Source organism: Marmota monax, unplaced genomic scaffold (assembly GCF_021218885.2).
Source record: "Marmota monax isolate L192 unplaced genomic scaffold, Marmota_monax_Labrador192_F-V1.1 WCK01_AAM20220418_F8-fsc00065, whole genome shotgun sequence".
Lineage (NCBI taxonomy): Eukaryota > Metazoa > Chordata > Mammalia > Rodentia > Sciuridae > Marmota > Marmota monax.
This window is the reverse complement of record NW_026694038.1, coordinates 8185059-8209683: the sequence shown is the minus strand read 5'-3', so window position 1 is coordinate 8209683 and position 24625 is coordinate 8185059. Positions and strand designations below refer to the sequence as shown.

The window sequence follows — 24625 nt, the reverse complement described above, 5'->3', positions numbered from 1 at the left end:
TGCACCTTTTGTTTTTGTTTTGTTTTGGTCTGAAGATGACACACTTAGTCACTAATTGAATTAGCACAATATTCAATGAGTGCAATTTATTTTATTCTGTATGAATATTTAAAACAGTAACATTTCCATCATCTTGGTACTTCAGCAAGGCAACTAGCACAATAAATTGCATAGCAATATTCATTAAAGTAAGATTTCTTAAAGGAATGAATAAAGATGGGGGCAAAAAAAGAAAGAAAATTAGTATTTATGGATTTCCTAAGATTCATAAATCTTTGGGGTAGGCATGTTCCCTGCAGCCTCTCATTTAATCCTTATAATTATCCCCATTTTACAGATGAAAAAACAGAGGCTGAGTTGCCAAATGACTTTGAGTTTTACTATAAAACATGGCCCCTGTGTTCCAAGTTGTCCTGCAGCCTCCCAAATCGTGCCCAGCATCTTTGGCTTTAATTTGAAGAGGCAAGTCTGAAAACTCAGATACTGTGAAAGTCAAGTTGATCCCCAAAGACAAGGTTAACAACTGCCCTATGGATTTTTACATTGTTATTCTTCCTCTCATTATTCCAATTCAAATCTGTCACTATTGCTATTTTAGAGTTGTCATAACTATTGCCAAGTAATTATACACTTGTCACAAAATATACCCTAAATTGAATCTTTATAAATCTTAGTACAAAGTAACTCAAATGGGAATGCTTAATGAATCCAGAAAATAATGTGAAAAAAACACTCTTAACTCCCTAAAATTCTCTCACCATGGTTGAGTCCATTGTGTTGACTAGAGAAAATGCACTTCAACCCTCCTGCACCTGGACTGTGTTCACAGCCCAGTTTTTAGTTTTTTAACTGGCATTAAATTACCTAGAAATCAAATGTGTGGAAAATGATCAAAATTCATTTGGAGTCGGAAGAGAAGCCATTCTCTTCCTATTTATATATTTTTGTTTAATTTATAGCATGAAAATCTGTATCTTTAAAGATCAGTGAACAAGGATTTAGGAAAGATGCATTTCTGTATAACAGCAATAGCATAGCAGAAGGCTTAAGAAACACAGAGACATGTAGGCTGGAAGTCAGTCAGCTTCCAACCTCTTCAGCACACACCTCATATTAATCCAGAATTTCCTATACCAATATATATATATATATTCCAGCCAGACAGTGGCTAATTTATGGCTGCGCCAACAATACCATTTTAATTAATTTTATTCATCTTATTTCTCTTTCCTCTGTTCCTCATATCTCATCTGTTTGCATTGCCTAGATTTTAATTAAAAAACCTCTCCTCTCTAAGGAGCAATCTGAAGTGGCAAAAATAATCACTTAAAATATTACAGTCATTAAAAAATTGGCTGTGGTGGAAGCCATGCATTTTCAATTTTCCTACAAATGATGTTTTAGCTTCCTTTTAAAGTGCACTTTGTATCTGAATTGTCTGCCACCAGCCAGCTTGGCTATCAAAAATGGTCTTCCAGCTGGGTGGGCTGAGTGACAACTCCTTAATGGAGGAAATGGATGGCTCTCTGCTCATGTGGAGGGGAAGGCATACCAGGCAGATTTCATTCCATCTGCCACCAGCTCTCTGCAAGCTGGCTTTGCCCAAATGGCCAATACATTCATTCCGACAAAAAGTATATTGTCAAAAAATAAATTGTAAGGCTATAAATGCCTGAAAGAATCATCAGGGCCATTAGACCCCAGGGAGATAATATTAAGAGGTGCCTCAGTGTTCATCTTTGATGAAACCTAATTAAACAATGGTGGAGGTGATTGTAAGTACTCTTACAAGTCCAGAGGTGAAGTCATTAACATTTTCAGCAGAGTATAGGGAGCAACCCTAGAAAACTGCTATTCTGAATTGTGGCCAAGGACTTGTTATATTTGAGGAATTTGCACCGATGTTTCCTGTTGATGCTTTTGTGAATGGCAAATTCTTGTCACTTAGTTACACTGTGTTCTGCTTGTCAAGTAAAGGAAATCCATTTAGCATCAATGTAGAAAAATAGTTTTGATTGACAAAGAGAAACAGAGACTATACTGAAGGATTTTTAAAATTTGGAAATCTACTACTTCCTAGAGGTATAAAGTATGTCATTGATCAATTTTAAAATAATGAAATTAGTAAAAATAATTAACACAATACCCAATGCACATTAGGAGGCCTAGACACAGAAAAATGTAGAGCTGTGTGCAGAACTGTTTCTTGCATTGTATCCAAAATAAATGCTCAGTTACCTGATATTCAATATAAGTCATTCAAAAATTCTGACTCAAGAAGTCACATGGGCTATATAATTATTTCCTCAAGAAAACCTGATAAATTTTCACGTGGCTCAAAATAAAATAGTCCTGAATTCCAAAATATTCTTGTTTTTATCATGTCAAGAGCTCACGTATCTCACAAAATAGATATTTGTTTGCTAAGTTGTTTGGATTTTATTATTGCATATAAATGACATGAGTTTGAATAAATACTGAACAAAAACAGCTGGCTGTTAAAATTGAGACACTTTCCTGAAATTCTTTTCATACTTTTAATACACATTGCACTTTGATTTTTAACATAGGAGGCTAAGGTTATACAGTGCAAGTTCATCTGTGAGAAAAGTGACATCAGCCATCTTATATTATTGAGTTTTCCTATGTTAGGGGAATATTTCTTAATTTGCCAAACTTTGAAGGGCTTTTAAAATTTAATTGATGTTTTTATCTGTCCTGATAGCATATGAATGTTTGCGATATTTTTAACATATCTTACAGTAGGATGTATTCTTGTATATTTTACTAAAGATTTTTAACTTGAAGAATCTTTTGACTAACTGATTAGAGACAAAAATATATTTAAATAGTCTTATATGTTCTAACATCTGATTCCAAAAGGATGAAATATAACAGTAATAACAGCATATTTTTAACTACATTTTCAGAAATAATGATTATGTTATTAGCACTTTGAAGTTTCAAAAAAACACTTCCTCCTATATTTGTGCTTCTGACAACATCTCCAGAGAATAGATATTATTGATTTCATTTTTTGGCCAGAGAAACTGAGGCCTAGAGGAGTTAATTATAACATGTATAAAACTTTAGTCATTAGGCAGAGGAAATGTATTTGAACAAACCTTCTGATTCTAGTCCCCAAATTCCTTGAAGCTAGTTAGTAACTAAGTTTTCATTCTTTACCATCTTTATTGGTCTGGGTTTCCAATGATTTGTTCTTTTCCAGTGTTTATTTTCCTTGATTCATGAAAGTGCTGAATTAATTGAGTTTCTAGGAGAATGTCCAAGCACCCCTAACCAGGCAGGCCATGTATTCCCAGGCAAAAGCAGAGATACAAGGAGGAAACCTACGGGTGCCCAGGGACTCTGTCCCAATCTGAATGCCTTCTATCATCAGTTCTTGATTTGGAGAGTGTTTAGGAAACCAAGTAATTTCAAGACATTGAGCCTCTGTCACCCATCCTAAAAGAGAGTTAAGAGTTAACACGTAATTCTTTCTTGTAATTGATTTAGGGATCCTCAAAATGAGAACCCAACACTCACTCCTCCCCCCACCCAGTCAGGAATCCTAAATACAGGGCCTGGATAGACCAACTTCTTAGAAAAGGGACTCAGTAGTTCCATTGTTCTCACTGGAACTCGGGAATTTTCCAATTTCACACAGGCTATCCACTTCTTTATGGGTCCAGTATTACACTACTAGCTTGTTTAACTTAACTTGTTTAACTTTACTCTCACTGTAAACCTTGAAAACATTGGGTTCTCAGAATGGCAAAGGTGGAAATCATGTCTTGATCCCCCCAGCATGGAGCCGGGAGGGGAGCAGAGCAAGCCATTCGTAGTTGTGTATTCTGTACATCTCCAGACTCTATTGCCTGGAAAATGACAGCATTATCTTGTGAAAACATGGGAAGGTGGAACCACCTCCACTGACAACTGCTTGTTTTGGGTGTGTCACAGACTTTCTTTGATAAGGTGTCACTGTATTAAGACTATGAAGAAGAGACTATTGCAAGAACTATGCTTCTCCCCCTCCTCACCTAAAAGGACACTGGGCTCCTTTGGGAGGGAGAACAGAGCTAACTCTGACTCCCCTTCAAGATTAGGATGTTTTTAGGGCAAAGGCTACAACACACTGTTTATGAAGTACTAACCTGTTCGATTAAATTTAGCTTTGATTTTTAATCTAGTTCATTTACTATAAATTGGTAAAGAACAGCTCTATAAAGATTTTAAAGGTATGTCAAAAACATGTTTTCTAAACCAATCAAAAATAAATAGATGAGAAGCTGGAGTTGTAGCTCAGTGGTAGAGTACTTGCTTCAAGTGTGAGGCACTGGGTTTGACTCTAGCACCACATAAAAACAAATAAAGGCATTAAGTCAATATACAACTAAAAAAGAATAAATAAATAAATAGACGAGCAAAAGTAATACCAGTAGAGTACAGGAAGAATAACAAAGTGGGCAGGGGAAGGGAGATAATGTGAACTGAAATAGAATTTCATGCATGTATGATTTTGTCCGATTAACCCAACTACTATGTATAAGTATAATGCTCTAATTAAAAAAAAAAACATACCTTTCTATCTATCATAGAAACTTTTCAAAGAAATAGCCTGCTAGATTTTAGATGCTACTATTTTGAAAATTGATTAGTACTCAAATTATTCACATGTTTTTCAGGTTTCTTTCTTCATAAGTGTTGTAAATATTACTTCTATTTCATATGTTAGCACTATTGTGGTGATGCTGATAAAGTGTATATTTGATAATTAATTTTTTCAGTAGTTGCACAGTTGCAATGGTTTGTTCTACTGCCAAACGTGAACCCAAAATAAACTAGCAGAAAGATCCTTTAAAATATGCTTTCACTTTTCTATTCTACCAGTTCACTTCATGAAACTAGTTTAACAATATGCCACCCAGTTTTATGATTTAGTTTACATACATTTTCTATCTCAAGGTTAAAATGGACATCAAGTGTGCTACTAATACAAATATTGAAATGTAGCAATAATTAGATATAACAATTTAAAAAACAATTTGAAGTAAATAAAACCAAAATTGAAATGATTAATTAAATGGGCATTTAGTCAAAAATTACCAAGGTTTCATGTTAAGTGAATAATTCTTTTTATTACACAAATATATTATTTAAATTATTCTTGGGGCTGACAGTGTAGGCCATGGTATAGCACTTAATTAACATGTGCAAGGCCTTTGGTTTGATCTGTGGCACTGCAAAAAAAATTTAAATTAAAAATAATTTTGGGGCTGGGGCTGTAGCTCAGTGGTAGAGCACTTGCCTCATACATGTGAGGCACTGGGTTTGATCCTCAGCACCACATATAAATATATATATATATATATATATATATATATATATATATATATATATATATATATATATTAGAGAGAGAGAGAGAGAGAATTTTTTAATATTTATTTTTCAGTTTTTTAGGTGGACACAACATCTTTATTTTATGTGGTGCTGAGGATCGAACCCAGCGCCCCGTGCATGCCAGGCGAGCTTGTTACAGCTTGAGCCACATCCCCAGCCATATATATATATATATATATATATATATATATATATAGTCCATCTATAACTAAAAATATATTTTTAAAAAATAGTAATTTTCTTCTTACATGTGGAGATATTTCATGTATGCCATTTCCTAGGATACTGATGTTGTATCAATGTCTGAGTCTTTATAATAGTTGCAGATAAACAGAGGCCACAGTTGATCAGAATTAAGATTATATGAAGGTAATTATGAAGACCATTATTTACAGCTCAGTTGTTTATTATGAGGAAAGTCACCTTTGTTGTTCCATTTAACATTGATTGTTCTTATAGTATTCATAGTAAAAGAGAGGTTTTAGGTTTGTCATCCGTTGACTATTTCTATTTACTGTAAAATAAACTAAATTCTAGATTTGGGTCAATATGTTTGGGTTAAGGATTGCATATAATGAGTTCAGTTTAGCATGCGTGAATAATCGGTATTCATTGCGTGCGAAGAAGATTCTCAAGCCCCCGATGCATGCCACATCCGACAGTATTACCTAAGATGATGACAGGGCCCAGAGGGCATGCTTATGTCCTAGAGCTGCGCAGTGACTCCTTTAAAATCACATGTTCCCACTCCCTTCTAGAAACTGTATTCATTCTTTCCATCAAATAGCAAGTCTTGATTCCAACCCAATTGATTTTACTACCTATAGACAGTTTAATTGTCATACAAGGTCTCTGCAATCTCTCCTCTGTTCTGGAACACCACTACCAACAGAACAAAGATTCCTCAGACTACCATTTAAGATCCTTTAGAAACTCCTGTCTGATTCTCCAATCATTCCTACTTCACCATTGTAATTATTCATATTTGTTATCCAACTTGGATTTTTTTCCATCCCTCATAAAGCCAATTGAAAACCTGCTCATCCATAAAGCTGTACTATCTAGGCTAGCCCTGGACAGAGTGATTGCTACCTTATCACATTCATTGGCATATGGCAATATGCAGCCTCACCATTGGGTGGTGTCTTTGATATATCTCAAATAGACTGGGGTTTTTGAAAGCAAAGATTGTGTATTATTACATGTATAAACTCTTTCTCCCTAGTACCTTACTTAATACCTTTTACATAGTGAGTTCGCCACAAAAGAATAATCAATTTCCTGGAAAGACATAACCATGTAATTCATTTATTCACTTCTTGAACTATTCAAATATTTTTGAATACCTACCCTATGCCAAGCACTGTGCTAAGACCTGGAATACAGCAAGGAGCTACCATAGTCAGTGGCCTAATGGATAGTTCTTGTCCAATTGTTTTTCCTTCATTTCTATTTAATTTTGAGAGCATATAACTTAAAAGATTTTTAATCTTATATATGTGATAGTATTTCCTTATATATGACTTATTACCAAAAATGTTTAATTCAAACTTATAATTTTGAGAAGTAAACATTCAGTTTACTCAGTTCCAGAGTTTGATCTTACTTCTGACTATTCACTTTAGGCTAAAAATTACACACACACACACACACACACACACAAATGTTTAAAAAGTATCACAAGAAATTATTATTTCGCTTTATTTTCTGCAAGTGTCATTTTGGAGAATAACAAAGTTTCTGAATTCCCAGTTCTTCATTGGGGATGTCATGCCCTTCTTAGATCTGGTCAGAAACTTTTACTCAAAAGCTGGCTGAGAATATACGATCATCTCTGGAATTGCTTTGACCTTTTCTGTATTCCCTGTTTTGATTAGCTGGCTATTCTACTCATATCCCATTTACAGACAAATTGTGAAAGACTTGAATGGCAAGTCAGAAATATATGGAATATTGAAAAGGTCAGTGCGATTTAGCCCATAACCACAGAATTTTAAATATATGACAAGTCATTATCAGACTTAATTCTCACAACAAGGGCTGTGGTAAAGATGGGAAATTATTCCAATTAAAATATTCTTGTTTCATACTGAAGGCTGAGATGGCAAAGCTCAAATGCCCTCTTGACTCCTTTTTTGTGATAACTTAATAAGTTAGAAAGAAATTGTAATTGAATTAAACAAGGCAAAAAAGGAGGTAACAAGCTCTTTTGAATTGAGAGTCCATTGTAAAGGGAATAATATAATGAGTTTTCTAAAAACTCTAATTACACATAAGTAAGACAGATACAGCTACAAAGCCAATTCAACAGCCACCCCATGCTCTCTTTTTATCTACAGCATAGCTGTCAGTCAGATGGGAACTCCATTTATTTCCATGGAAATGAAGGCAGCGAGTTCAATTTTGCCACCACCCGGGATGTAGATCTTTCTACAGAGGATATTCAAGAGCAATGGTCAGAAGAATTTGAGAGCCAACCTACAGGGTAAGTAATTGTTATCTCCCATGCTGTGTACAACACTTACATTTATTCCACTGGGCATATTATAAATGCACATTGTTAAATAGCAAAAGCATACTTAAATCAGCACTGATAATTCTTATCGTAGACAAACTGAAAGGGGTTACACCTACCCTAAAGATTCTTTACTAAGTAATCAAATACTTCTATCCATATTAAAAATGTGTCATTACAAATACCTTTTAATTCACTTGAATCACTGTATCTCCTCTTAGTTTAGTCAGCTTTTACTGAAAGCAAGTTTTCAGTTTTTACAGAATCTTTTCCACTACATCCCACTGAGATTTTCAGTTGTCTTCTTGGGATCTGAGATTTATAGAAGCTATTATATGATTTTCAATGGAAAATGTTTTTGAACCATAGAAGTGGTTCAGGGGGTAAAACTCATCTTTGAGAGATTTATAAAGGAGGAATTGAGGCCTGAGGTTGAAGTAGAGGAAACCTGAAGCAGAGAGCTGGCTCAGTGGTTAGTGCTTTATTACCATCTTGTACTAGTTGCCCTCTTCTGCATTCTAGGTCACCTAAGATAGCTCCTACTAATGGAGCAGCACTTTGAAATCAAGTTAAAAAAAATTAATAGAGCAAAATCTATTTAATAGATCAAATCAAATTGATTTTGATCTAACTAATAGATCAAAATCAAAATCTATAAGGTAAATTGCATTGTAAGGAAATTCTAGAAATTTCTTGGTCCTCACTTTTTCTTTTACAGCAAATACATGTAATCAGAATACCAGGTACTTATTTTCTGGTGTATATTTTCTAATACTATGATGAGGATCAACAAAATTAAAGTCAAACATAATCCCATAATGAATCTGGAAGAGCAGTAATTTAACTGTTACTGTGAGGAACTTTCTCAGAACACAAAAAAATTGGAGCGGTCAAAACTGACTGAACTGCCAAGTAAGTGCCTGAGTGGCAAGAAAGCCAGTATTGCCCTCCCAGGTTCCCCACTTCCTGTGCATTGCCTGCGCACATCATTCAGTCTGATGACCAGCAGCCTGAGCCCCATGGCTGATGTGACCCTTTGCTGACACTCTGGGATCTTTCCCTGCTGACCACTATATTTCTACTATGGCTGACCCAGCCTTGCACCTCCTTCCTTAGGGGAGTTCCTCAGTTTCAGACTTCACAACCTCTTGGGGCCTACCATTTGCCTCTCTAGGCCCAACACCAATGCTCAGGTCCTTCAGTCCTGAAGGCCCTTTTCCTCTGAGGTTCCTGTCTCCCTGAGCTCCGTGTCCAGCATGGTTCTGGTGCTTCCTTGAGGGACTAGTAACCACTGCTCCTCTTTTTAGTCTCTAGGCTATCCCCAGGAATCAGGCTGCTCTCCTGTATAACCCTCAGAATACACAAGGGCTCACTCCACTCCCCTCACAAAGAACTTTGATGGAGTCCAGAGCCATGCCAGTGCACAGGGGCTTATTTATCTATCTTATGGAGATAAAGGATCCATCAGTTCTGCCCTTCTGACACTCACTACAAGACCAGCTCAACTCCCTTTCCGGGAATCTTAACTGCCTGCAAAGGAGCACAGATGTCCAAACACAGGAGGCTCATTCACCCCCACTCCTTCACCTCTGAGCTAGTTCATCCATGTATCAGTGACAAGTCATCCTCTTAAGGGAGTCCATATACTCTGGTCATTTAGATGATTCCCCAGCATTACCAGTCCCATCTCACAAGAGCAGAGATAAAACACAAATTTAATCTCCAAGAATACCATTTTGATATACACATAAATCCCCCTCCCCATTCCTCTCCCCTCTCCTCCTCTCCTCTCCCCTCCTCTCCTCTCATCTCCTCTCCTCTCCTCTCCTCTTCTCTCCTCTTTTCTCTTCTCCTCTCCTCTCTTCTCCTCTCTCCCTCTCTCTCCAGTAAAACTTGATGTCTTAAATGTCACCCCTCCCCTTTCTCCATTCCCTCCCTTCCTTCTTTCCTTCATTTCCTGCTGGGGATGGAACCCAAAGCCTATGCTAAGCATCTGTTCTCCCACTAAGCTATGCCCTCAGCCCACTATAGTGATAAAACTTACTTTGCCTGTGGCTTTCATAGCCAGCTATTCCCTCTCCCAGAATGCAGGATGTCCCCTGCCCCCTCTACTGTTTACTTTGTTGTATCATCAAAGCCTGTTCTGTAATAAAAACAAAATAAATGTTTTAGTACAAATACAAATAGCTTGTCCATCTCTCTTTTAATCACATTATGGAAACTTGGTACAAAACATGGAAACCTTTTCATGAATTAAGCTTAGAAATGTATTGACCTAATATTAGAAGACACCAAACATTTTTAGAAAACTAATATAGTAATCCATAAACAAAGCCGACCAAAAAAATTTCAAAAAATATCAGACATTTCTATTTTCACTGAGCACTAAGGAATAATATAAGAGAATTTTTGGCTACAGCAAAATTCATCATTCCCTAAAACAAAGAACTAAAAGTATATATCCCAGAAACAAAAAAGCTAATGTTAATAAGGACACAGAGGAACAGTGGAGGAAAGTCCATCTACTATGTGAGTCAAGTGGTCCTCATTATACTTACTGGACATCCCTCAGGACTGAAGATTTACCAGAGTTTGAGTCACAGTAAACAAGCTGATACTCTCCGGCTGTGGCATCATCAGATTTTGGTTCCAAAATGTATAATGAGGTGCTCAGAAAAAAGCACCTGTGCCAGTCTAATGCCATATAGTTAATTCAGCAGAACTCTAAAAGCAGTTCAATTATTCTAGCAACCACCTCTTAGGTTATTTGGGGCTTTTGCTCCTAGGATATCAGGCCATACCACTATAATTACTTCACTGGTTCTCTCATCTGTGCCCAGTTATGAGGTTGGCCTTATGTTATGAAGGTAAAACAAGATGAGAGCACTCAGGGTTGTCTTGTGTTTGGGGCGATGATAAAATGCTAATTTAATCTAAAATTTTTGTGTGAAAGGGTGAAGTCCCACTCCCACCTACTGCCAAATGTTGCTTTGTTGGTCTAGGAAAGAATGCTGATATTATAATTTTTAATCATAGCTTCAAGGAAAAAAATCCTTTCACAAAATTGAATTAACACATTAACCTAGGGTAAGTTCCAGCAAAGAAAAGCAGACTCGGAGTTTGGTAGTGAAACACTAGTTGTGTTCTGTTTCTCTCACAGGATGATTAATATTTGTCTCATTCTTCCCTTCAACCACCAGCATCCACAAAAGCAATTTATTGTTATAAACTCACCTACTTAAATAGAAAGCATAAATGATAAATCCTCAAAAGTGACCCATTAAATTGATTGAATTCTGCAGCTTTAGGTCACTTTTCAAAATTTTTTGAAGTTAAATTATTCACGTTATAATACTTTCATATCTTTTAACTATGTTTTTCTCCCATAGAATATAGACAGATATATACAGATAACCTAATAATATTTTTCAGAACACTTCACATGCATGGGTAGGAAGAAAAGAAAGCCACTATGACATTATGGCTTTTATTAGAAACCACTTTCCCAATCACATTTTTCTATCATTTGAGTCAAAGCATTTGATCTCAGATCACAAGGATGTGAGAGCTGTTGGTCTTTCCCTAAGCTGTCCCAAATCCAATGTCTATATTTGTAAAGCAGGATTTTAAAGGTTTTTCTGTTTTGTTTTCCTAAAGAAAATACATCTGTTACTTCAGTACAGGAGAAACTTTAACAAATACACTGATAATTTATGTGAGTGTTTCTGAACTTTGGCTTCACCTTACAAACACATCATTTAATTAGCAATTACCACATTTCACCTAGCTAAGTCTGTCTTTAGGTGGGAGGGGGCTTTGTAAAACATCACATTCCTATAATGTGGAATTTGCATACTTGCCTTGCATCCCAAATGCAAAGATCATATGTTTTTACTCCTCAAATATCTTTAAAAAGAAAAATAGGGCAGGGGATGTAGCTTAGTGGTAGGGCACTCGCCTAGCATGTGCAAGGCCCTAGGTACCACCACATTTTTTTTTATACCTTTATTCTATTTATTTATTTTTATGTGGTGCTGAGGGTCGAACCCAGGGCCTCGAACATGCTGGGTGAGCACTCTACAGCTAAGCCACAGCCTCAGCCCCCACCAAATTTTTTAAGAAAATAAAAAAACTGCTTTATTGTTGTCCCAGAATATTAATACTAAAAAATAACTCCACAAACATAAGATTTAATCAAGACAGCATTTTCCAGTCTTCCCCACCTGCACCAAATCACTGGAATTATAGGAAAATGAACAAATATATCTGAAATGATGCTATAAAACAAGAAAGTTGGACCAGGAATTACTAATGAGTGGAGGAAGAGAGAAAGAGAATCTGGAATCTGGGGAGAAGGGAAGTACGGAACTCTGTTCTGAAATACATGTTGAATTAGACACTGTTAGTGACATCCCAGCATTGTTCCAGGTCATGGATGCTGGGACAGGGCGTTGGTACTACCATAAGGACTGTAGGTGAGCCCCTCACTGCACCTATTTCTAAAAGAGGCTTCTGCCACCAGGAACAGAAGACAAATAAGGACACTTGGAATGAAGAAACTGAGCTATTCACCCCATGGTAGTCCTCACCCAATCACCAGGCATTATTATTTTTTTTATGTATATCCTTTGTGTATTTTAGCACATTTTACCTTTAAAACAAATTTTGTTCAATATGTCAATGTATCTGAGTAGTTGAACAGTGGTTTAAAAAAAAAAAAAGCTAAGCATATACCTAAGCTGTAAGACTTAGTTTCATGCCATTATCATATGACTACTTGGGGGAAAAGACCTGAATTATAATAACCCATCTCAGCAAAATTTTCCAATTCAAATTAGAAGAGCTTCAATTTACAAATCGCTTTTGAAAGGGCAATATTAATGCAATTCACATCAGAACATCCAGTTTATACAATTAACAAAAAACCACAATTTTGTGATATGGTAGTCTTTCAGTTCCTTCAGCCTTCTGATTGCAGACTTGACTGTGACGGCAGAAGTGGTGTTGTAGGTTCAGGCACCACCAGCCGCTGTTTTCATGCAGGAACCACAGTGCCAGATCCCCACAGCCCGTCTCTTCATCTTGGTTTTGCCACAGAAGGAACAAGTATACTTGGTGTGCTGGCTGATTTCTTCACCATTTTCCGGAGGGAGGCACCATAGCGGAACCCATATTTACCGACTTTCTTGGTGCATTTAGCCTTATCACCACGACTTAGGCCCAAGACCAGAGCAGAAGAGATGTTGTGAGCGGGTACAATTTAGGCAGGGGAGCAGAAGTGACCTCACCAGGCATTCTTATGTTGAAGTTAATAGAGAAAAGCAGACACAAACTTAAGCAAATGATCTAGCATCACCAAATATAAGAAAAAGCAATTTCATATTTGAAAAAGCATCCAATAAAGAATTAATAGTTGAGTAGATGAGAATAACAGAATAAAAAATAGATAGACACTGTTCGAGAAGTATAACTAATATCTTCAGAGAGATAAGAGGCTACATTTGTGAAATTAAAACATATTTTACGAGGAAAAACAATTAGATAAGGGAGAAATTTATAACTATGTTGTTTGAAAAAAATTTACTGTATCCCCCCAAATATCAGTATAAGCATAACTGAAGAACAAATGACTGAGCTAGAAATTTGAATGTTGAGATCATATCATTAAATATAAGAAAAAGAAATGTTAAGTGCAAATTTGGGGCCTCATGCATGCTACACAATTGCTCTATCATTGAGCTACAGCATCAACCTGGAAAAGTGGCATTTCTAACATTAGAAATTGCATTTCAGAAGCAGAGGGAATATAGGGAATGAAATATTCAAATAAATATTTTTAAAGTTCCCCATAGAAAGGAGAAGAATAAAGAAAACACATAGCTGCTGTGAGTGAAACAGTTTAGCAAGATGAATGGGGAAAAAAATGCCCAGTCTTAAACTAGGGGAGAAACTTAACATCACTGATAAGAGAGAAAATCCTAAAAGCTTCAGGTAAAATTCATTGTACTTTCCTTGACATCATTAAATGTTAAGGGGAGATTGCAATACATCACTGAGTGGATCTTAAAGCAGGAGACGGAAATTTTATTCAACAGTTGGCGGTCCAGATCCACCAGCTGGCAGGCCAAGGGACAGGCTGCAAGTGTACACCTTTTGACCCCCTCCGGGGGTTTGAATACACCTTTTATAGTCCAAAACCATATTAAAGCATAAGTGGCTGTTGCTATGATTCAAAGCCATAAACAAACATCATGAGATCTAAAATCATAAGCAGAAAAGAGAGTAGGCCAAAACTTCCCTAGTTGTGTACAAGTTAAAGAATGGTTACTAACATCTAGACAATCAATCTCTGACAGGGTACATTGTCCAAGAAAAACGGGAACCAAAGAGAGAACACTTTTACATTGCATAAGAATTGCCATTTTGTGCTGTCAAACATGCTATGCTAAGCAAAAGTTGATGGGTACAGAGGTGGGGCTTTCCCTGGGAGAGGCATTTCTTACATGACGTGGAGTCTCAGGGCAAAATGGAGTCTGTTTGGTCATTTCCTATATAGCTTGGCCCACAACATAAACATTTTTTTTAAGAGAGAGACAGGGGGAGAGAGAGAGAGAGAGAGAGAGAGAGAGAGAGAATTTTTTTAAATATTTATTTTTCAGTTTTCGGAGGACATAACATCTTTATTTTATTTTATATGGTGCTGAGGATCGAACCCAGCGCCCCGCACATGCCAGGCGAGCGCATTACCACTTGAGCCACATCCCCAGCCCCCATAAACATAATTTTTTAAAGAAAGCTGTTATCTTAAAATTCTGGGAGAAAATTATTTATAGTATAAAATGCATTCTCATATCAAATATCATCAGATGTCAGGAAAATAAAAATCTTTTCAGACACATAAACTTGGTAAGTGTAATACCCCTGAACTCTCTCTGAATTTCTAGAAGATGTGTTTCCTGGAAATTAATCTAAGAGGTGAAGAACAGTGAGCAAGTAAAAAAGTAAAACTTATAGTTTGGTTAAAATAAGTGTTGATTTAAAAAAATTTTTTGATGGAAATTTGTAATTAAAATCTGTACCACCTCAACATCTGAGTACAAAGGGCAATTGACAAGAAGGTATGCAGAATAAGAAATTAAAATGCTGCCAAGATTCTTAACTTGGTTGGAATGTGAGGATCTAGATCTTGTTTAGTTCTTCATGTTCATAGCAAAGCAGGAGTATTGATAGAAATATATGTGTTGACAATTTAGATACCCCACATATAGGCTAGATAACTTCTAATGCGTCCAGTTAACATGGAGCAAAGAACATAGATTGGGAGAATGAAAAAAGTAAACAATAAAAAGCAGGGTAAACGGGGCATGGTGACATGCCTGTAATCCCAGTGGCTCCTGAGGCTGAGGCAGAAGGAGTTCAAAGCCAGCCTCAGCAACTGCAAGGCACTAAGCAACTCAGTGAGACCCTATCTCTAGTAAAAAATTCTAAATTGTTTGTTTTTAAAAACATTTTTTTTTTAGAGCTGGGGATGTGGCTCAGTGGTAGAGTGCCTCTGAGTTCAATCCGCAGTACCAAAAAAAAAAAAAAAAAAAAGCAGGGTAAGTAGAAAACAGGGTAGAGCTTGTCAGGAGCCTATATGAGCATGTCAACAATTTGAGCAAGTTATAGTCACTTATTAAATGAGAGTCTCACAGTAATTTTTAAAAAATTGCCTCTACTTTGTGTACAACCAGAGACATGAAAAATTGTGCTCTATTTGTGCAATATGAATTGAATTGCATTCTGCTGTCATCTATAACAAATTAGAATAAATAAATTTTTTTAGAAAATTTGCTACATTGTTACCCTTTATAAGAGACACAAACTAAAATAACACAAGTTGAAAGTTAAAGAGGAGCTAATATTCTAGGCAAAGGTAACAAAAGAAACAATGAGGCGTAAAATAGAATTCAGATTTAAACATTGAAAAGGCTAAAAAGCAATATTTCATGCATCATGTAGCATACTTTACATAATACATGACACATTACAAGCAATCAAACAAGTCAAAAATTAGTTGTTATCTCAACCATAATTACTATCAGTAATATGATATAGCCAAAATGGTGCTCACAGGAAAATTATACTCATATTAATTAGTAAGATAGACAAGAAACACAAAGTTAAATAATTCAATGAAACCTAAATCATTATGAAAATAAGCAAGTAAAATACATCATGGAGAAAAATAACATTAGTTGAAGTGATGATTAAATATGCTTAAAAACCATGCAAGGTGTTCAAATAGATTGGGGCAAGCTCATTATGAAAGACAGACATCACTTCTTTCTTGTTCTAGTTTTCTTTTGACCTTCATTCTAACATCGCTTTTTAAAAAGGAAATAATTTTTGCATTTTTGGAATAAAAACAATAATTTTCCAAATGACAAAAAATAAGCTGTATTTGCTGACGTTAGTCTGGAACTTCTTCATAGAAATTTTTTAACAGTTCAAAAGACTCACAGGTAGATACAATACAGTTTTTCTTTCAGCTAGATATCTCCTTGATTAATGATTGTTTCAGCAATAACACTTTGCAATGTCATCAAGATTATTACAGTTCATTCTGGTATGAAAAAAAGAAACAATTTCGAATGCATTTGAATTACTATTGTGACTTATTTTACAACAAAAATAGCACTACATTTTACCAAAGGAGAAAAGGAAACTAACATTTATTGAGATTCTGTAATGTCCCATGCCAATACATTATTTACTTAAATAACCTTCAATCTAGGTTGTATTATTTTGTATTATTTTCTTACTAATGAGCAACCTGTGTGCTTCCTAACCATTCTGAAACCAATATTCTTTATTAGTGTTTTTCCAAATAGAGTGTAAATAAACATGATGCATGTAATAAAAACCTAAGAAAAATCTGAATGTTAGTGAGATGCAGGGGAACCAACTAAAGAAGAGAATCTTTGAAATGCAATGCATGCCGGGAAGCCTTCAAATAGAGCTCATTCTTTACCTTCACTAAGCTGTCATGGTAGAGGGAAAACCCAGAAATGCAATGAAGGTGGCACAGCCTTCAGTGCAAGTATATATCTTGCTAGACTTCAGAGGATGTGTACTGGAGATAAGCCTCATGAATATAAATGAATGTGGAAGGGTCTTTACCTATGGCACATCCCTTATTAAATATCAGAGAATATTTTCCAAATAGAGACCTTATGAATGTAATGAACTTTTTCAACATCAGAGAATTCATATGAGATTTTTTAAATACTTATGAATTTGATAAATATAAGGTCTTTTAGCCAGGCTTTGTTCTATACCTTGGTTCATACCTAAAGTTGCCACCTTTAGGTGGTTTTATATATCCTGGAGAATATAGTAAAATAAATTTTCTATATAATATGAAATGGTCTGTTACCTTTAGTGCACTTTATGCCAATATTATCAGGGGACAGTCCGATTAAAATATTTGATCTCTATTTCCTTTGCTTATATTCTTAGTGATTTCTCCAATCTATAATAAGATGACTTAAATTTTATTCTGAATTATAGTACATATAAACGAATGCTTTTCTTTTTTTTTTCTTCTCCCTGCCCCAGAAATTATTTGCTTGTTACAAAGCACATGTATAGAGTAAAAGTCAAAAATCTCCTCATGCTTAACTCTCGCTGTTAAGATGTTGGCATATATTCAAAAATTTTTCTCCTATGATACCAAAACAACAACACTAGAACCAGATTTTTCATATTCTTCTTCAACTTGATTGTTTTAAACTGAAAAACATGTTTCAAATGCCTCTCCTAGACAATAAATTTGAATCTTCATTATTTCAGAAAGGAAGTATACCATTTTGTGTAACCAACCTCTTTTGATAGACAAAATACTTTAAAAAGTACACAAGAATGTTTATTACAATATTTGCTGAAAGGTGAAAATTCGAGATTCTGGCATGTGTGTGTACTTGTACATGTATATGAGGTATGTATGTAATTTCAGTTTTGATAGTTATTGCCAAATTCCCCTTCAAAGAATACATCACTTTTAATTAATCTTATCCACAAAGCATTCCAAACAGTTGATGGAGAGGACCATCAGCTTGCTAGCTAAGAAACTCCTTCAGATGATTTTTGCTTAATAAAATGTTCCTTTTTTATGACAACAAAAAGTAGAAAGTCTTATTTTAAAGCTATAAATTAAATATTATTGTGACCTTGTTATCTCTAAAGAATGAGGTTACCTTAAGGCATTTTATTGATAGGAAACTTTTTTATTGTGTGCTCCAACATCACCCCATGCTATTTGTAATACATAATAGATACCAATGTATTTATTAGAAATAAGATAGAGGCTTTTATTTTATAATTAGTCATCAAAGAATAAATATAAATTGCTATGTTGTAGAGAGCTCAGCCCCTTAGGGGGGCATTCCTTTAAATGCAGTTCACATAAAACTGCTTTGCCTTGGAAAAAACATAATTTAAACTACAAAAGCAACATTCCTTTTGAGGGAAACTGCTGTGGCATCCAAGGTATTGTTAACCTATGAGCTCCTCAAATAACCACTGCTGGTCTCCAGGTTTGGTTATGTTATAATTTCACTTAAAGCAATTATTATATTAGGAGAGCATCAGGGACTACATCATTTTAAAACTGGAAACAAGCACAACTTTGTGACCACAGAGATTGGGACTCTGAAGTCCAGGGAGAGGAGAAAGATTCTCCCTCAAGGCTCTCAGCAGCTCAGGGAGCTCTGGGATCCACTTAAGGATATTTTGCCTCTAACCATGCTTGAGCCACTGTTTATATAAATTTATGAAAGAAAGAGCTTGTGCTATAACAAGCTCCTACTGAATTTTTAATAAATGCAGGGTAATTTATTCAAAGCAATGAGATTTTTTACTACAGGCATAATTTGTAAAATTTAGGAAAGCATATTTTTTTTCTGCTTCTTTCTCTTCAAAGTAGACTAAACTTCCCCATTTCATTTGATTATAAATATTTCAGTTTCAAAAGACATTGACTTCACTTGTGTTATCTTCTAACAGCTTTAGCAGGAAAAATAAAGACGAGTAGAATTGGGTATGTTGGACTTTAAAATAAAGATTGATAATAAAATGAACAGTCTGAATCGAATTTCAGACAGCTTTGTGGTTGAGGTTGTGAAAATAATTCATTTCAGATTAGTCTAGAAAAGTTATTTACAACAAATAATTAAGAGACAGTAGCTACTTATCTCATTTCTCACTTGAATAGAAGGTTCTTTTAGTCTATGACAATTCCATCTTTTGCAATTTAGTTTTTCCCTTTAAAAATGCTCTAAAGCAGATAGATGTCTAAAAGGAGTCATCATCTGCATCATTTATAACTTTAACTTGCTTTGTGGATCAGTAGGCTGAGTGGTTTAATTGGGATAAATGGAGCAAGTAAAAGACCAATGAACCAGTGTGAAGTTTTTCATGTATGCGTCAGGAGAGACTCCTGGTTAATTTACAGGTGAACCAGTACCAGGAAGAGCTGTTACAAAAAGTTATTACTTGTATGTATTCTTTGAATGATTGATATAATCGGTGTGGGTGTGGGGTGGGGTGGGGGGGGTGTTGCACGCGCATGTGCATTTCCTAAGGTTTTGGTTCTAAATCTGTTATAAATTGGGAAGGTTCAACATATCATCCTAGTGAAATCCCCTCTTTAGAACAGTAACTACTAAGATCACAGCAAACTGAGAAATAGGAGATGTCAGTTTTAGAGCCAGACAGTAGCCTCAGGCAAGCCATTTACCTCTATGTCTCCTAGTTGCCTCCATTTATGGACAAGTTAGTTGGCAAATAACAACTCACCAATTAGACATGACCAGAAACAAGTGGAAGAAATAAGAGAAAATAAGAAGAAATGAGTTTTTAAATATTAAATTTTTAAAATATTGTGTACAAATTCAAAATATTAATCTTTTATCATAAAATAAATCCCTAAAATTATTATGCATGTAATTGTGTCATTATTATATCACCTTCAATATATGTTGCCAGTTGTGTGGTAGTATGGTTATATATTATTTATTTGGTGTACCTAGAATTTATTTCCTTGAATGACCTTTGCTTTGCAAATAGAATTAAGCAGTCAACTACAGTTGATGAATTTTGTAAAAGAAATATGAAAAACATGTTTTTAACTAGAATACTTGAACATTTTACCTAAAATAGCTATAATTCTATTTGTACATATTGACTTACAGCAAAATTAGTCTGCTTTATGAAATTTTGTGGAACTAATGACTGTTGAGAGATGAACTGTGGCTTAAATACGCTGCTTAGAGATGCTTTCTTTTCTTTTTTAGAGATGCTTTTCAATATCTCTTAAGACTTGGATGGGGGAACTTATGGCTAATAATCATTATATTTATTTTCTTAAAAGGGAACACATCTCCATACCTTGGAGAACTGTTAATATTTAGCAACTAACAATTGTTTGCTTTCTTATTTATGAAATTACTTTCTTTATAATAAAGTCACCAAGGATACAGAGTATATAATTTTAATGTTTAAAGATAAGTGGAAGAGTTAATAGCCAATCTGTGTTTAAAAATTGGTGATTATTTAACATTTTAAAATATTGAATACTACTTGAAAAAAGTCACTTACTGATCTGAAAGATTACATAGTCCTTTAATTTGTTGTTAACACCCCTAATATAATTAAACGAGGGCCTAAAATGAACTAATTTTTTCTTTTCATTTCTGATCATTGTCAATAGTACCATCCTGCTAAAAAATTTGAAATTGTGATGACAAATTTGAGTTCACATGGTCCTTTTCCCTCTACCAAACACATAGAAATGTTGGATTAGTATGATAATTCTTTTTAATGCTTAGCCATAGGATAGGGAAAGAAAATGAGCGGATGCCAGGAGCAAAGATTAAACCTAGATGGTTAACTTTCCAGCTCACATTTAGATAGTTCAGGGCATACCACACCCCGTATAATCTAAGGCTAACAATTTGGGTTAAAATACCCATACAGGACACTTGGCAGATGGCAGCTAGAACTGATATTCCTGTATAAAGCTGGGATCTTGAAAAGCTCCTCCTCCATAAAGAAGTAATTGGGGTAATAGCTCCTTTCATTGATTCCATTCCCAGGAGAACGGAAACCCTAAACAAATGTAAAATTCACATTCATTCTACCTGGGTTATAAGAAAATGCTTAACTGAGAAATTAATGTCAAAAAGAATTCAGAACCAAGGAAGCTTCAAAGTGCTCATAAACACAAATATGAAACCCTCCTGCAAGGTGTGTGGAATTCACAATGGAAATAATTCCATAATGAAATAAGGTAAACTCACAATGTAAAACTATTATCTAAATGATCTTATGATACATCAAAAAGGACAGTCAGCAAATACATAAAAAGGAGAAATTGGTAAAAGAGAAATATGAGGGAGATATAAAACAAACATGATTAAATTATTTTAAAGAATTTTTTTAAAAGAAGGGATACTATTTTAAAAACCTAATAGATGCTAAAAAGCACCAAGGAGAACTTTTAAAAATGAAAAATACAGTCATAGAATTAAATATTCACTATGTAGTTTTTAAAAGTTAGAAAGAGCTAAAGAATTAGAATACTATACTAGAGATAGAACTGAGAGAATATGCAGTATAGAAAGAAATAAAGATAATAAGTATGAGACATGAAAAATATAACATAAAATATATAGTCTAGTGAAAGTTCCAGAACAAATGTAGAAAGAATGGGCAAAAGTTAATATATTAAAGACAGTGACTTACAATTTTCCAGATCTGATTAAAGATATGAATCCTCAAAATGACAAGGCTGATCAGGTCCTCAAAGCATAAGAAATAAAATAACCTACACCTTCATTCATCAAAAACCTTTGGAATACCAAAGACCAAGACCAAAAAAAAAAAAAAAAATCAAATAGAGAAAAAAAGATTTTTTATAGAGAAGCAACAACTTAAATTGGATTATTTCTTTTGAGTAAAATCAGAAATGGTGGATTCGTAACCAGGTCCAAGCGGGGTTTTTCATGGAACTCAACAAGGTGATTCTCATATTCATTAGGAGGAATAAGCACAGACAAGAGCAGCCAAGGCCAAGTGTGAAGAAGTGAAAGGCATGTGGGGAGGGGGGCAGCTATCAAGAGTTATTATACAGAAATAGCAATTAAAACCACTTGGTTACAACATAGAGATAGCTGTGTAGGCTAATGAGGCTGGAGCCTGGAGACATTTATAGGAGATTATTTTGTGACAGAAGTGGCATTACCAGTCAATCATTTGGAGAGGAAATTGTGAATGGTGCTGGGATAACCAGTTGCCTGTATAGAAAGAATAAAATTGGATCTCAACTTTATTTATTATCCAAAATCAATTTCAAATGAATTAAAACTACATAAATGTAAGAAACAAAATTTTAAAATCATATGAAAAAGTACAAGGGAATCTCTTTATGTTCTCAGGGTAGGGAAAGATTTATTGAACAGAAAAAAGTTACAAGCCATAAATAAAAGATAAATTAAAAACTTTTTATATTACCCAAAGACACATAAACATAATGAAAAAGAAAAAAGAAAGAAAAGAAAAGGTTACTAGCCAAGGAAAGATTACTGTTACTATCCAGAGTAAACAAAATTTAAATCACAAGGAAATGAGCCAGAAGAGACAGATCCTAGTAGAAAAAGGACAAAAGTCAGAAATAGACAACTCAAAGAGCAACCCCAACTGGCCATAAACATGAAAAGATTTCCAGCCTCATTAGTAATCACAGAAATGTCAAAGTGTGATAAAGTTTTATTTCCATCTCTTAGGCCAAATTATAAAAGTTTGACAAAATCAAATGAAGGTGAACTTGTGGGGAGATAGGAATCTTAAACCCTCCTGATGGGAACAGGTATTTATCCAATTGTTTTGTTGAAGAGTGGAGTGATAAGGAAGTGACATGTCTCCCAGTAATTCCTTTTCCAGACATGGTACTCCTGTTAACGTTTCACAACTGAGATTCTTATGAGAACCCCATAACATAGAAAATAATCTGAGTCACTATTTTTTCAATTCTCCTAAGGTGAAGATAGGTAGTACCATTGTGAATGCAAAGAAAAAAAAATTCAGTAATGCAATGCGTGCCTTAGGGGATTAGGCATCCTCTCTCACAGACACAGCAAAGAAAGGCTCTGTGCATGTCAACATTTACACAGGACCTTGAATGCAGCCCTGCTAGTAATGACAAAAACATGGAAATGACCTCAGTGTACATCAAAAGTGTATGGTCATTCTTCAAAAAAAAAAAACAATCTCTGACTTCTGTTATAATTTTAAAAAATAATAAAAGTTTTACAAGATTTCTCTTTGAGTAGTTTTAAAGGCCTCTTCATTGTGTTGTGCTATAAATGCTTAGAGCTCTGATCATTCTCTGACCTACTAGTTTATTTTCACTTCTCACTGTCAAAACCAGCACTTGGGTGGCAACAGATGGGTCAGACTTAGGAAGGGGAAAAGACAGAGGAATCAGATTTGTAATGGGAGAAGAGAGATTATAAACAAGAAGAGAGGCATTTGGGGGAAGAAAGGATCCAATGTTATATAAGATTATTCATTTAAGCTCTTGAATCTTGAAAAGAGATCAAAACCTAAAAATCTTTCTGAACATATTGAACATTTAAAGTGTGTGCCCAGAGCCAAGGCTGATGGATAAGCTAAAGCTCAGTGGTCATGTCAAGTCTTGGGTCTAGATAGGCGGACGGTTTCGCGAAGATCCATCAGGCAGAGAATCTTGACCTTCAAAGCTATGACTTCAATGTGGAAGGAGGACTGAAGTCAAAGCTCGGCAACCATGGTGTCACCAGTCATTAAGTCTAGATACAGGGGACCTTGTGACTGAAATATCATATCACCAATCTGGGAGAAGGAGTAGAAATCAGACCTGCCCTTGGCCTTTCTCAACCTTGGAAGGTCTGGGTGGAAAGGGCAGAAGGAGCTGTTTTCCTACTCTCTGCAAAGAGTGAGTTGTCTCACAAGAGAGGGTAAAAATGAAGCTACAGAAAGCAGAGGAAAGTGAAGATGGGATTCAGCAAGCCCATTGATGCTGGCAATGGGCTTGCTGAATCCCACTTCCAGCTGCCAGCACATTGGATTAGGTTTTACACCCTCTTTGGATCTAGAATCCTTTGATACTTCCATAGTTCCACAGAATTATTGAGCTTCTACTGGGTATTGGACACTGAGCTAAATTTAAGAATATAAAAATAAAATACCTGTCTTAGGAGTTGACACATCAAGATAAAGAAAGGCATATAAAGAAGTAATAGCAATATGCAGTGAGCAGTGGCATCATGAAGGAAGAATCTAAGTCAGAGAGATGGTGTGGCTATTTAGGGGAAGTAAGGGAGTCTGGGAAGGTCCCTATGGAAGGTGTACAATATTTAAAGGACATCTTGAAGAATGACTCTGAGTTCGCCAGTAGACAGTGACTAAAGCTATGGAGGTCTGACAAACAATAATTTAATAACTTCGAATTCATGCTATATAGCCAAAGAGTTGGTATAAAGGTGGAGCTAGGAAAGTGCTCTTGCTTCAGGCCAGGAAGGACCTTATATTCTGCATTACAGAGTTTGGAATTTGTTGGTTAGCAACGGAGAGCCACTGAAAGACCTTAAGCAAAGGAGAGACATAATCATGTTTGCATTTTAG

The 24625-nt window shown here is 35.3% G+C and overlaps 1 protein-coding gene and 1 pseudogene across 1 annotated transcript in view; one reads left to right on the top strand and one right to left on the bottom strand.

The window, feature by feature from the left end:
* Nucleotides 1-24625, top strand: part of Reln (reelin) — a 473157-nt gene that overhangs the window by 280043 nt on the left and 168489 nt on the right. Inside the window, exon 11 of the mRNA XM_046464128.2 lies at nt 7746-7891. Coding sequence (XP_046320084.1) covers nt 7746-7891 — 146 coding nt within the window. The remainder of the gene's footprint in view (nt 1-7745; nt 7892-24625) is intronic.
* Nucleotides 12814-24115, bottom strand: LOC124106510 (large ribosomal subunit protein eL43-like; annotated as a pseudogene).